A 14,588-nucleotide genomic window follows, 5' to 3' on the forward strand; every position below is an offset into this window, starting at 1 on the left:
ACACCTAGAATAAAATAAATCCTAAAATAAAGAATTTTATTAAATACTTAAACTAAAATATTAAACATACCTGTGCCATTTAAAAGTCTTGCTAATTCATTTGTGAAGTAAATATTACTCAGTTTGATATTTTGATACAGAACTTTTTTTATTGGCAAACTCTGATAGAAAACGATCGAACTGGAGTCACAAATCCAAGGTCTGGCCAGCAGAAACCAGTGGAATTTGAACCCATGACCACTTTGTTAAAAGCATTATATGCTAACCAATAACCTTTTCTGATATATTCATTCATTCGATTCGATTCAATGTGTATCTGATAAATAATAATATTTATAAAATAAAACAGTTATTATTACATATAAGTTTATTAAAACAATTTTTACATCATCAATAATGCTTTTCATTCGGTTTCAATTTTACAGCCTCTTCACTTAATGTCCAAATTGTTTTCATTCATTCGATTCGATTCGATGTGTATCCGATAAATAATAAGTTTTATAAAATAAAACAGTTACTATTACATATATTAAGTTTATTAAAACAATTTTTACATCATCAATAATGCTTTTCATTCGGTTTTAATTCTACAGCTTCTTCACTCAATGTCCAAATTGTTTTAGCCATGTTCATATCTTGAGCTGCCTTAGATGGTGTGGTCATTTTGCAATCTGCAAAATATTTGCCAGAGACACTTTCAACTTCCGGTGATAAACACAAGTATAGAGATGTTTGAGCACCTTCTTCAATACTCTAAATCACATAGGCAATGAAAATACATTGATTAATTTATACATATTATACAATTTTTGATTTTAGAAAAAAAAAATTAGTAATTACTTTGAAAACTATGCTCGTTATATATTTCCATGACATTTGGAATAAATATGAGGATCCCCTTGTTATTTCAGAGCCAAACACTCCAGGATGTAAACTGTTGACGGTCACACCTTCGAAATTATAAATGAAATGTTAGATTAGTTTAATATAACATGCATGTACGAATTCAAAACCATACAATTGTAATATATGTATGTTAACCTGTTCCATTAAAAAGTCTTGCCAGTTCATTTGTGAAATAAATATTCGCTAATTTACTATTCGAATATATAATGACCTGATTACTTGTGTCTTGTTGTATTAAATTATTAGGTTTCAATTTTGCAATACGATGCATAATGGATGACACGTTAACAATCCGACAGGAAGGTGATTTTTTAATGGTTTCTGAAATTGATAAAATAGTATATATTTTTACAGTATATATTTACAGATTTCAAATATATGACTTGGGATGAATGAACAAATATGAATTTTCAAATTAAATAAACAGTCACGCATTTAAAAGAAGATGATTACATTATTTATAAATTTAGATTACAATTTTGAGAAATTAATACTATTCACAACATTACCTAGTAAGATATTTGTTAGCAGGAACGGTCCAAAATGATTAACTTGCATTATTGTATCCAAACCATCTTCAGTTGGTTTTAATTTAGCAACTCCACCGATACCAGCATTGTTTAACAAAATATCAATGCGTTTTTCTTCAGCTATCAATTCATAAGCGCATTTTCGAATTGAAGTTAGAGATGAAAAATCAATATGTTTTAACTAAAGTATACAATAATAGAAGGATTGTACATATAAATAGGTTTTTGAGCTCTTTTTCCTATTATGCTATAGATTAACATTAGAATAATATAATACTATGATTACTAACCAAATTAAATTAAATTGTAAAATAGAAAATGATCAGTAGATCAGTAGCTATTAAAATAGATATAAGATGTATTGTGAACATAATTTAGTAATAATAAAAAGCATTTAAAAATCAAAAATCAAATACACTAATAGAAACAATTTTATATACTTAAAATAGATTATTTATATCAAAATCATTGAAATTAAATAGAGATTTACTTTAACTTGCTTATTTCCGGTGGTTTCTATGATGTCTGCTTTAGCACTTTCAGCTGTAGTCATATCTCTACAAAGCATTATTAATTTTGCACCCCTCGCGGCAAATTCTTTTGCACAAAATAATCCAATACCTATGTATATAAAGAAATAAAAATCAATACTAGACTTATATATATTCAATATATTCTCAATAGGTTCTTCTTATATGTTATATTATGGAACTCAACAGTAATATCAAAATCAAAGATTTAATTAATTGGTTAAACAATATCTGGTAAATGGTTTCATCGTAAATATTCACCAGAATTAGCACCAGTTACAATCACAGTTTTGCCATCGAGTCTATCCTTTCCTTTGTATGCTCCCGTAGTGAGTTTGTTGTATATTTTCAAACAAATAAATATTAGGCCGGAAATACACAAAAGCATTGTTGGACAACAGCAACAGACCGACATTTTATAAATTGAATTGCAATACGTGTAATATCAAAGAAACCTGAAACGTGTATAAAGACAATACTTCATTATAAATCAGGTGTACTAAAATGAGACGTTTGATTTAAAAATAAAAATTAATATACCAATGTGAATAGCTTCACTTCTATCAATGTGTTTTGCTAAATGGAATTTGTGCGACAATGCCAAAAGATCTACATATCTATAGAAAATTATCTTTTGACTTGTCAATGCTAGATAAAATGAACAAATTTGTTTTGCAACTCAATTGAGGGGCTCGGCAGTAAATAATGGTAAACGCCAACATTTTTTAAATTTAATTTTTAGTGTGAAAATGGTTATGAGTAAAGGGCGGATAGAGAGCGTGCTTTTTCCAGGAAACACGGCGTTTTGGGTCTATTCACAAAGCTAGAGTGCAATAAAAAAGGTTCGGCAAACCTTTAACAAAGGTTCATCATAAAAATGAACAATGCACAACGAACAATAAACAAAGAACGGCACGCTTCCGGTCCTACCTCTAGTTATGAGACTTTTACAACAGATATTCGTAAATTGTTCCAAATTCTCTCAAGATGGCAGTGAAATATCAGGTTATTCCTACCATCATTTATAGCCGCAAACAATGTAAAAAAATTTTTTAAAACGTTTCTTTCTTACTATCTCAAAAATTGACATATGTCGCTTATCATTATTTACTGCTGAGCCCCTCAATTTATACTTATCTTGTCTATTAAAAAAACACATGGAATTATTCTATCAGAAACAAAGTGAAATATATGATGGAAGTTAATGTGTGAGATAAGATTAACCGAAGTGTGCAATAATACGAAAACAAGTGTTGTGCCCGTTGATTTCAACGGGTGACTTCGAAAAGGGATTGATACACAAATTAAAATAAAGTTATATATAATATATAATTTCAAAAGAGACTTTCTATGAATGTACATATGTATGGATGTATGTAAGGTTTGTTGGTAATCAAAATAACAAATCAAAGTTTCTATAACCGGGACATTTTTTCCAAAAAAATATTTCATTTGTGGCGGCTCGCTATGTGACATGGTCGAGTTCGGTCACTTTCCTGCGAGTTGGGACCAACTCAGCCGTGTTCAAGGTAGCACCTCACTCCGTTTTAAAAGCACGTGCATCAACATGCCAGTCGTCTCATTCGTTCCATCCCCTATACATTTATATTTGAATAAGGTGGAAGTTCAATTTTCAGTTCCAAAAGCATTATTTCTGTTTTACTTAATCCATAAATTGTTATTAATTATTTTAATTAGATGTGTCCAGAATCTCGGAAAAGCAGAATAAACGTTTTACAGGCTACCAGTATTTTTAAATTTTATTTTATTTTATCTTTTGATTTAAACCAGGTAGGCCTAACAGGTAACCCCAATGGCCGGAAACATTTTTACATTTGATACAAATATTATTAGTATTATACAAAGTATATATTATTAGTATTATACAAATGTATGTAAATACACATCAATTAATATCCACAGAGACATCTATGGTCAAATTTGTAAATTTGCAGCATTTTATACAATTCGGTGAAATTCTAGATTGCTGAAAACTCGAGATTTTGCGAGAAAATGGGTAAGGTTGCCAATTTGCTGGGACCATTTCAATGAAAATCAGATTAATTGGCAAACTCTGATAGCAAACGATCGACCTGGAGCACAAATCCAAGGTCTGGCCTGCAGAAACCAGTGGAATTTAAACCCATGACCACTTTGTTGAAAGCATTACATGCTAACCACTAGCCGATTCTGCTGGTTATATTCATTCATTCGATTCGATTCGATGTGTATCTGATAAATAATAAGATTTATAAAATAAAACAGTTACTATTACATATATTAAGTTTATTAAAACAATTTTTACATCATCAATAATGCTTTTCATTCGGTTTTAATTCTACAGCTTCTTCACTCAATGTCCAAATTGTTTTAGCCATGTTCATATCTTGAGCAGCTTTAGATGGTGTGGAAATTTTACAGTCCGCAAAATATTTTCCAGTGATGTTTGCAACTTCTGGCGATAAACACAAGTACAGAGAGGTTTGAGCTCCTTCTTTAACACTCTGAAACATGTTCATATGTAAATATTATTTATCTATATCTTTATAAATTCAATAAATTTCGTCTATATTTATTAACATACTTTGAAAAAGAGGCCTGTCACAGATTTCCATAATATTTGAATAAAAATGGAGGCATGTCGACTTACTTCAGATCCAAAAACGCCAGGATGTAAACTATTTACAGTAACACCTAGAATGTGTAAATAAATCCTAAAATAAAGAAGTTTAGTGTATACTTAAACTAAAATATTAAACATACCTGTGCCATTTAAAAGTCTTGCTAATTCATTTGTGAAGTAAATATTACTCAGTTTACTATTTTGATACAGGACTTTTTTTGCAATTTCATCTGGGTTTTTTAAATTTTTACCGGATAAATTAGCCCCAATATGCGCTAAAGATGAAACGTTTACAATACGACTAGGAGATGATGATTTGATAATACCTAAAATTAAGAAATATAAAACAATTGGGACATACATATATGTAAATGGGTACTGTTTGATTTTGTCACATATGATTTTTAGATTGACAATCCCGCTATCATGGAGAAGCTTAAATTTTTGGCCTCGGAAAATCATAGGGTTTTGCGAAAACATGATATCTTGTTGACAATTAGTGCTAAAACAAACGTGCTCATGAACTCCCCCCTCTCGAGAGCTGTTCGATTACTCAACTTACTGGCACATTCCTTGGATCTATTCAATGCCAGTTATGTTGAGTTGGTCGAACAAATCCTACATAGCACGATATAATTATCTTTATTATTTATTTGTTTTTTACTATGATATACATATATGTTTGTATGTATGTATGTATATTTCTTACTTCCTTTTAATTTTTTTTGTTATTCTTGTTTTATGTATACTTATTTTTGTACTAAAACCACAGTCACGCTTTGGGACTACCTGTCAAGTCTCTGTTGTATTGATTTTTTAAAATAAAATAAAATATGCAAAATCATACCGAGCAGTATATTTGTTAGTAGGAATGGTCCGAAATGGTTCACTTGCATTACTGTATCCAAGCCATCTTGGGTTGGTCCGATTTTAGCAACTCCACCAATACCAGCATTGTTCAATAATATATCTATACGAGATTCTTCAGCTATTAATTCATAGGCGCATTTTCGAACCGATGTTAATGACGAAAAGTCGATGTATTTCAACTAAAATATACAAGAGAGTAAATGATTTATGTATATCTATGCATAAAATAAACTTACATGCTTGTCATTGCAAATAAATAGAGAGATTTACCTTAACTTGTTTATTTCCAGTGGTTTTGATGATTTCTAATCTGGCTTTTTCAGCTGTGCCCATATCTCTACATAGCATTATCAAGTTTGCACCTCTTGAAGCAAAGTCTTTCGCACAAACTAGTCCAATGCCTGAACATTTTAAATGGCTATTACAATAATATTATATACCCAAAGTCACACAAGTCAGTATTGCTGGCTATTATTGAAAAAAAATACATATCGAGTTATGAATTTATCATTTTTTAAATGAAAATTTTGAATTAATTGATGACAATCATATGTATATATATAATATCGCTATTCTGTCTGTCTGTCTGTGTATCTGAGATAACGCTCGCCTTACTATAATAGTCGTTTCGATTCGACATACATATGCCAAACTACTGCCAACAAAAACTTCTATAATATACTGTTTGCTACCAATGTTTCCCCTAGGCAAATATATGGCACTAAGTTTCTGAGCATTTATCGCCATCTATTGAAAATTATATTGTTTACGTGTAGGTTGGTAGGTAGTTTTTACCATTTTTTTTTCATATTAAACAATTAAATATAAATATATTTAAAATGTATTAGAAAAAATTCGCCGGCGTGCAAATCGTACACAGACACGTTTCTTTTAATTTTTTTATTATTTAATAACTTAACATGCCAACACCCATCCGATGATATTTCTTCGGGTAAACACTAGTCATTTATATAATATCGCTATTCTGTGTGTCTGTGTATATGCGATAACGCTCGTCGTACTTTAATAGTCGTTTCGATTCGATATACATATGTACGTCACAACAAAATGTATGAATATAATAACAAAATGAAAGACTTCTATATACACTGTTTGTTACCAATGTTTCCTATAGGCAAGTCTCTGAGCATTTGGCGCCATCTATTGAAAATTTATTAAATTAATTATTTTTTGGATTTGTGTTTTATAGTCTTTATACTCGTATGTAGGTAGGTAGGTAGTTTTTACCATTTTTTGTTCATATTAAAAAATAAAATATAAATATATTTAAAAGGTATTTGAAAAATATACGACCGCGTACGGATCCAACACAGGAACAACATATTTCTTTTAATTTTTTTTAAATTAATAACTTAATATGCCATAACTCATGCGACGCTATTTCATCGGGCACAACAATAGTGATATATTAAATTTAATCTTCTTTTTCAAGTCACTTAACTTCATAACTTCATAATTCATAATTGCACTACAGTATTTTGTTAGATTTTTGTAATGCATTTTGCATATAAGCCAGCAGCATAGCTCGGTTGTTAAGCTTCTGCTTAGCGTCGTGAGGTGCCGGGTTCGATCCCAGGGCCGGGCCTCGAGTGAAAATGAATTTTTCAGAGTATGCTGCTGGTTAGACCTGGATTTGTGACTCCAGGTTGATCGTTTCCTAACAGAGTTTGCCAATTTTCCCTAATTTCATTGTTGAAACGGTTCCCGGTAAAAATTGGCCAAAAATCTTTCCTATATATACAATATGTCACCAATAATTTGTGTTTGATTAATTAATGATTTGCGAGTTTTTCAGTGTCTCTTGATTCAGTTACTTATGTAATGAAAAATTCTGCAATATTTGTAATTGGCCTGGAAGGCACATTGGGGTTACCTGTAATGTATTCCTGGTATGTATATATATATAAAAAATATATATATAAAGAAATGTTCAAAATGATATTAAAATAAATATTCACCAGAATTGGCACCAGTAACAATCACAGTTTTTCCATCGAGTCTTTCGTTTCCTTTAAAAACTCCAGTGGTAGCAATATTGAAGATTTTTACAGTTACGATAACTCCACCAAAAATACATAAAAATATGAGACAGCCAGAACAGAATGACATTTTTCTACGCGAACTAAATATGTTTTTAAGTAAAGCACAGAATTAGAAAGAAAATCAAAATAATGTGAAAAAAAAAAACGAATGAGATGATGCTTGGACGGTTGAAGATAAACTATCTGAGGAATTATTCTTATTTTTAGATTATACATTGTATTGGTTAATAAAGTGCAGAGATCATCAAATCCTCTATGATGTATTAAATTTGTTTATTAACCCATTGCATACTATGCATGTCAGATTTTGCTCACTGGCAGATCATAAGATATGCACAAATAAACCATGATTTAGTCTGTGCTTTTATCACATTAAAAATATATGAATATTGTTTTGAATATAGTAATATATTAATGACGATATTATAAAAATCGAGAGGTCAAATGCGAATTTAAATAATTTGAAAATAAATATTTATATATAAAAAATTCATAGCACTTTTAGAGTTAAACTTAATTTTATGTAAACACTTTAATATGAGGATTAGTTGAATATAAAAGTGTTTTTAATCTGAAATGCATGTATGTATATTCTCAAAAATAATAAAATATTGAATATTTTATGTTTTCTATATAGATGTATAAAAAATATTTTTATTTTCTTTAAAATATTTTTTTTATGCACAATATTAATAAAAAAAATTACAATTGGGAATAAAACTCGCGCACATATGTACATATTATACATATATACCACTGACAGTCATACAATGACGTACATACATATACGTACATATATATGAAAACTAATGATGCTAATAGTTTGTAAGAAGAGTAATTTTTTGATATCTTTAATTTCATTGGGAATTTAATTCAAAATAAAAAAAAATTACTTCGACAAATTTGCACAACTGCTAAGAAAGTTGGTGTATTTTTAATGCGAGGAAAAATGGATACAGATAATATCAGACAACGTACTGAGATTTGTCTTATTTGTCATTTTGTAGTATAATGTGGTTTTTGTAATGTATATTTTTTGATTTTTAAATGTTTTTGTTATTACTAAATTATATTCACAATGCATCTTATATCTATTTTAATAGCTACAGATCTACTGATCATTTTCTATTTCACAGATTAATTTTTATTTTTGTTAGTAATCATAGTGTAGGATTTGATGTGTAAATGATTGTACTTAATGTGAGTGATGTCGAACGGTTGTTGCACATGAGGGTGTTAATTATTAAGAGTTGGTACCCCAGACACCGATTGATGTGCCAGCCACTGTGATTGGTCGGTAGTGTTAGAGAGCCAGTCAGTGCACCATGTTTGGTGCAATGGAGTTCTGGATTGGAATGGATCGATATACATATGTACGGACGCCAGGGGTTCTCAATCGAGACGCCACCTGATGTCGTGAAGTTTGTATAGCTTGTGGTAAGCGTCAGCGCTGGATTTCCTCACGGTGTCTTCCTTCGTCGTCTGTGGTTTGGTCTCTGCTGATGGCTGCTCTGCTCTCTGTATCCCTCTCTCGTACCGTGTGCGTAATGTAAAGCGCGATGTGTAAAGTAGGAAAACAGGGCGGGAGATTATAAATAATGAAACAGGTTGTAAGTCTGTATCGCAACTGTATTTTATATCAACATGTACAGAGAGCAAGCAGGGGGAAAGGGGGGAGAGTAAACAAAGAACCACGCGTGCTTGAGGTTATGTAATACCCACGCGTGGCTGAGTTGTCTGCCTTCGGGACGAAGACAGACCAGGCTTCCTACGTGCACACCGGACGGATACTGGAGCTGGTCACCAAGTATCGTCAAACATCACCAGTCTCGAGCTGGTGAAAACACGCTGTTTACGCGGCGACGGTTGGCGCGCTAGTGTCAGCTGACTGACCAGGATGGTCAGCACCAAAAAACATCGGCCAGATCGTGGGTCGTAAGGCCATGAAAGCCGACCATCAGACAATTGGTCTGAACAACATACATCGAACAAAAGACTTGCCGTATAATGTCTTGTTTAATTTCTCCCTCTTCACGATCTTCCCTTACATGAATTCCCACAATAGTATTATATTATTCAAATGTTAATGTACAGCATAATAGGAAAAATAGCTCAAAAACCTATTTACTGCATATATGTAAGTGATGTACTATATAAAACAAAAATGATTCAACTTACATTGTTTCAGATTTAAGAATTTTTTATTCATAAAATTATAAAAAAATACACATGTACATACATAAATACTTATATTATAGTCATCATATTGTAAATATATGTAATAGGTTCATCAAATTCATTCAGTGTCAAATGATGCCTAATTTAAAATTATTTCACATATTTCCTAATGTGTTCCATGATAGATTATTAGAACGTGGATTTATTCGTATTCCTCGTTAACTAATAGTGTGTTTCATGTGCTTGTAAGCCAACAGCTATTTCAGAGAGTGACCATAATTTTTTAGACATATCAGTGTCGTAAGTTTTCGTTGGTGGTGATGATTTTTTGCAATCTTCAAAAAATTCTCCATTAAAATTTGCAGCATCGCCAGAGACACAAAGATAAATAGAAGTCTGTGCCGCTTCTTCTATAGTCTAAATAATGTTTATAAATAAATTATCAATTTAATTAATCAATCAATAGTATTAATGCAATATTTACACCACAAGCGGCAGCGTACGATATTCTTAATTATTATTATCGTGCTTGCCGTTTGCAGTTATTCCTTTTTGCAAATAAAATTCAGTCTTTAGTTACACATTACCTTGAGAAATACGTTGACTACTATTTTCCAAAGAAACTGAGAAAAACTTGGCAACGTTCTAACGATTCCAGAAAAGAACACTCCAGGATGTAAACTATTACTGGTAACACCTAAAACACATTTGATACAAATTATATGAACAGCAGTAAGTTTTTTGTTTAAAATTGGGAGATTTAAGGATTGCCATTATATAATTGCATAATTTAAATGTGTTCATATATTATTAAACGATGGTACTTCTCGTGGTCGTAAATAAAGTATTATACCTGTTCCTCGAAGTCTTCGAGATAGTTCAATTGAAAAATGGGTGACGGCGAGTTTAGAATTCGAATACAACAGCCATTCATTGGCTGAATTTGTGATTCCATAATTGTTCAGATTTAATTTTCCTAAATTGTGAGCTATAGAAGACACATTCACGATGCGACTAGGAGCTGATTCTTTCAATCTACCTGCATATATAATTATTTTCATGGATGATACAAGACTATGTGTCAAGAGTATTGATATATTTGGTACAAGGTTACCGAGCAGTATGTTGGTAAACAAAAACGGTCCAAAATAATTGATCTGGGTGACAGCGTCTAATCCATCGATGGTCTTATATATACCAATTTTTGCAACACCCGCATTATTTAATAAAACGTGGATTTGAGGCTCTTCCTTTAAGATTTCCTCGGCACATTTTCTAACTGTGTATAAGTCAGAAAAATCCAGATATTTGACCTTAATTATAAATTATAATTTCTATATTAAAATAAAATCTGTCTTCTAATACTAATGAGTTTTAGAATATTTTATAATTCAGTACTAAAATTTATTTGTAAAATATTAGATACAATTAAAATATTACTGTTATTATTACTAATTAAACTTACTTTGATATTATCATTCCCAGTTTCAAGGATAATCTTTTTTTTAGCATTATTTCCAGATGATAGATCACATGAAATTATAATTACTTTTCCTCCCCGTGTTGCGAAATCTTTCGCACACTGGAGTCCAATTCCTATAATACTTATTCAAAATTAAAAATATTATACAATAGTTTTTAAAGGCATCTCCAAGGTGTAATTTATTTATTCAGAGTATTTAGAGCATATTAAGATATAAACCATAAACTTTAAATTTTACATTTAGCAATTTTTCGTAATATTTGGAAACTTCTTGAAATATAATACTGAATCTTACCCGAGTCACCACCAGTTACGATAATTGTTTTTCCATCAAGCCTATCATTTCCCATAAATATCCCAACACTTGCTTTTAGATATTTCCTTAAAATTAAACAAAATGTTATGATATAAATGATAAGCGATAGCAACATTTTCTAAGTCTGTGGAGTCAATGGAAGATCTGAATGAACTATTGATTGAAACTTAGAAATCGTAGTTATAATATTGAATTGATTTTTAGAAAAAAGTTCACCTATTTAAATAATTTTAACATAACTTTTTATTTCAGTAAATAAAATTAATATGTTTATCTCAAAATATGTGCATTTTAAAAAGTCTAAAAAATAATCGACCTTTGAACATACATACTACGTAGACTCATAGATACATATGTGTAATATTTTTTCATTACATATGTAGTTTTGTTCATATCTATGAAGATATGAACAAAAATATATATAGTAAGATCTTCATCAGAATTGTTATGTCTTAAGTCATCTAATGACCACTCACAAATCACAAAACCAAATCCTGAATGAAAGTATTGAAATGAAATACCAAATAATTAATTTTTATATCAATTTTTACAATCTTTTTATGAGTTTCACTCTGTTAGTTCAGTGACATTCCTGCCTGTCAAAAATTTTTGATCTAATTTTGAAACACTTTCACTCTTGGTTGCTTTGATATCTTACTGACATACAGAAGTTATTATAGATTATTGTGGTTCATGTAAAGTAGCGTTACCGCTGTGTAGAGATGACATGTATCAAATTAAAATACAAAACTCAACCTTTGGTTTGGTATAATTTGACCCAATCTGAATATATCTATACATATATCGTAATTTGTAATATTTTTTCCTGGTGTATTGTTTTGTTTGTGACGTTTTTTCTTGGTAAAAAAAATCAGTACATGAGATTTTTATAATTATTGGACACTTTTTAAATATAAAATCTTTCTAATAGAATTTATGAAATATGTCTTGGTGAGATAAAAACGATGAGTTAATAAAAATGATAAAATAATGGTTGTATGTTATAGATACAGATTCTAGATGTAGAAAAGTCTAAAATAGTGGCTATATGTTTTAAAAAAATGATTGTAAGAAAATTAAACATTCACATTTATTTCACTACTGATGGATTGAATATTCAATTATTCATTAAAAATAAAGTGATTTTTTTTCAAACACCTATAAAGGTAATATTTTGGATTTGGGGTAAAAATAGGAATACAGGATTAATAAAACCATAAAATGCAGTACACAATGTTTATTTAATAAAAAAATAATCGCTTCCACAAGAAGGGTTTCAATAATGGAATGATATCTATAAATTTCGCACCTCAAAGGCCAAACAAAATCAGACAATATAAAATTTAAATCTATCTTTATAAAAATCACTTCATAAATCTTTTTTTTTTTATCAAGTTCTGTATTAAATTTATCATGGCTATTCTTATTTGATAACAGCACATTGATTGTTCACCATAACCTGCTCTTTTACCAAAATAGTTTTAACTTTTCTTTTTTTTTGTATATAGTCACCATTCGCTTACATATTTATTGTTATTCTCTGTATTTCCTTTAACAAAGAATACAGTGTATAATATTTATTTCAATATATATATATATAATACATCAGCCTATTAATTTTTATTCATAAGACCGACTTTTTAAGTAACCAGATATTTTAAAACATATCAACTGAGATCAAACTATGGGGCACTGGAGACGTGACCACACGTTACGCGAGGGTTTTAACAAGCAGTTATAACAAGGAATTACTGATGCGAATTGTCGTGTCCCTCGCTTGATCCAAGTGCTATGACATACCAGACGATGGATCGTCGCCGTCTGATCGCAATACTTCCCTCTGATCGCGTAGGAAACCGTTGAATCTGACGACTTCCTCCTCGATTGGTATGTTGGCTGAAAATAAACTCGCCGACATATCGTCGATCATATTCTCCTCATCGACGACTTCACCGATCAAGTCTTCAGCTTCGACGGTCTTCGGGTTGAAGTTGGGATCGTCGTCCTTCAAAAATGCATCGATTTGATAGTTATGCTCCGGCTGTGTGTTGGCATCTTTGGCCAAACGTTGTAGGACGATTGTGAGATGCCGACGGATGTAACCTTCGCGAGGTGCCAAATGTGCAGCTCTGCGGAGACACCGGGCTGCCGTGGCCAGGCGACCACGTTCTACTAAAACTACGCACAAATTGTGCAGACCTTGCACATTGTCTGGTTCTAGTTGAAGTATACGACGATAGCACTGCAAAAAAACAAAAAAAAATGATGAAATATATTCACATATATTAACGATGTAATTTAAATTTACATATATAAGTAACAAACATTTTCTGCAGCGTCCAAGTCTTTTATGGAGTTGATGTATATGTCTCCGAGTAAGATCAACCCTTTCACATGGTCTGGGTGTCGACGGACTAGATGATTGAGGAATGGTGCTGCTTCGAGTGGTCTCCGTTGGTCAGCTAGCAGTAGAGCTAGATTGAAGAGAGCCGACCTGAAATCACTCTTCAGGTGTACGGCTGAACGGAACCATCTCTCGGCACCGACGGCATCGCCCTCGTCCATGCTTAACATGCCGAGGTTGAAGTGTACACGCTCGTTGGTGCCTTAAATGAATAAAATAATAACAATAAATAACTGTTGGACAGTGGCTACTTAATGAGGAAATTGAGATTCATACAATATTTACCGTCTTTCTCTAAAAGTTTGAGTAAACGTTCACGAGCTACTTTTCTTAATTCGACTCTACCCAACTCTTGTAATAAAATAGCGGAATTTAGTAAGGCCTGTTCATGGTCAGGATCGAATTCCAAAGCTTTATCTAAATATGCCAAGGCTTGGGAGGCTTTTCCTTGCTCTAAAAATACAACTCCCAACTGAAAACGAGCAAAATCGAAAAAATCAAAGATTGTACAACATAAAACTTAGATATACGGATGACTGATACATTTCAGAACGTCCCTTTTTGTAAAACATGAGAATAAGGAGATTATTCCATATATCAAGAGTAGTTTTACCAGAATACAAAGATTTAAAAATTAAGATATGAATTTCCAATTGGTTTTGTAGAAAGCAGATAATTGCAAAGA

The 14,588-nt window shown here is 31.2% G+C and overlaps 4 protein-coding genes across 5 annotated transcripts in view; all 4 read right to left on the reverse strand.

Moving 5' to 3' along the window:
* Positions 1 to 353: 353 nt before the first annotated feature.
* LOC143915340 (retinol dehydrogenase 12-like) lies at positions 354 to 3,068 on the reverse strand. 2 transcript variants are annotated; one of them, XM_077435951.1, is made up of 7 exons: positions 2,897 to 3,068; positions 2,228 to 2,421; positions 1,927 to 2,057; positions 1,416 to 1,617; positions 1,042 to 1,227; positions 841 to 950; positions 354 to 753 (listed from the first exon to the last, which is right to left on the reverse strand). In XM_077435951.1, the coding sequence occupies exons 2-7, from the start codon at positions 2,379 to 2,381 to the stop codon at positions 559 to 561; spliced, it is 978 nt and encodes a 325-aa protein (XP_077292077.1). In that variant the 5' UTR covers positions 2,382 to 2,421; positions 2,897 to 3,068; the 3' UTR covers positions 354 to 558. The 2 variants fall into 2 exon arrangements, with proteins under 2 accessions (XP_077292077.1, XP_077292076.1); XM_077435950.1 differs by having other exon boundaries at positions 2,507 to 3,061.
* Positions 3,069 to 4,239: 1,171 nt separating this feature from the next.
* Positions 4,240 to 6,052, reverse strand: LOC143915738 (retinol dehydrogenase 14-like). Its single transcript, XM_077436501.1, has 5 exons — positions 5,730 to 6,052; positions 5,437 to 5,638; positions 4,730 to 4,915; positions 4,551 to 4,660; positions 4,240 to 4,470 (listed from the first exon to the last, which is right to left on the reverse strand). The coding sequence occupies exons 1-5, from the start codon at positions 5,805 to 5,807 to the stop codon at positions 4,276 to 4,278; spliced, it is 771 nt and encodes a 256-aa protein (XP_077292627.1). The 5' UTR covers positions 5,808 to 6,052; the 3' UTR covers positions 4,240 to 4,275.
* Positions 6,053 to 9,922: 3,870 nt separating this feature from the next.
* Positions 9,923 to 11,533, reverse strand: LOC143915816 (retinol dehydrogenase 12-like). The gene is made up of 6 exons (XM_077436634.1): positions 11,479 to 11,533; positions 11,166 to 11,296; positions 10,815 to 11,013; positions 10,554 to 10,739; positions 10,288 to 10,397; positions 9,923 to 10,117 (listed from the first exon to the last, which is right to left on the reverse strand). The coding sequence occupies exons 1-6, from the start codon at positions 11,531 to 11,533 to the stop codon at positions 9,923 to 9,925; spliced, it is 876 nt and encodes a 291-aa protein (XP_077292760.1).
* Positions 11,534 to 13,124: 1,591 nt separating this feature from the next.
* Positions 13,125 to 14,588, reverse strand: part of Tmtc3 (Transmembrane O-mannosyltransferase targeting cadherins 3) — a 222,587-nt gene continuing 221,123 nt past the window's right edge. Inside the window, exons 9-11 of the mRNA XM_077436635.1 lie at positions 14,189 to 14,375; positions 13,825 to 14,105; positions 13,125 to 13,741 (exon numbers count right to left, since the gene is read on the reverse strand). Coding sequence (XP_077292761.1) covers positions 13,289 to 13,741; positions 13,825 to 14,105; positions 14,189 to 14,375 — 921 coding nt within the window. The 3' untranslated portion in view covers positions 13,125 to 13,288. The remainder of the gene's footprint in view (positions 13,742 to 13,824; positions 14,106 to 14,188; positions 14,376 to 14,588) is intronic.

Source organism: Arctopsyche grandis, chromosome 8 (assembly GCF_051622035.1).
Source record: "Arctopsyche grandis isolate Sample6627 chromosome 8, ASM5162203v2, whole genome shotgun sequence".
In the NCBI taxonomy this organism is placed as follows: domain Eukaryota; kingdom Metazoa; phylum Arthropoda; class Insecta; order Trichoptera; family Hydropsychidae; genus Arctopsyche; species Arctopsyche grandis.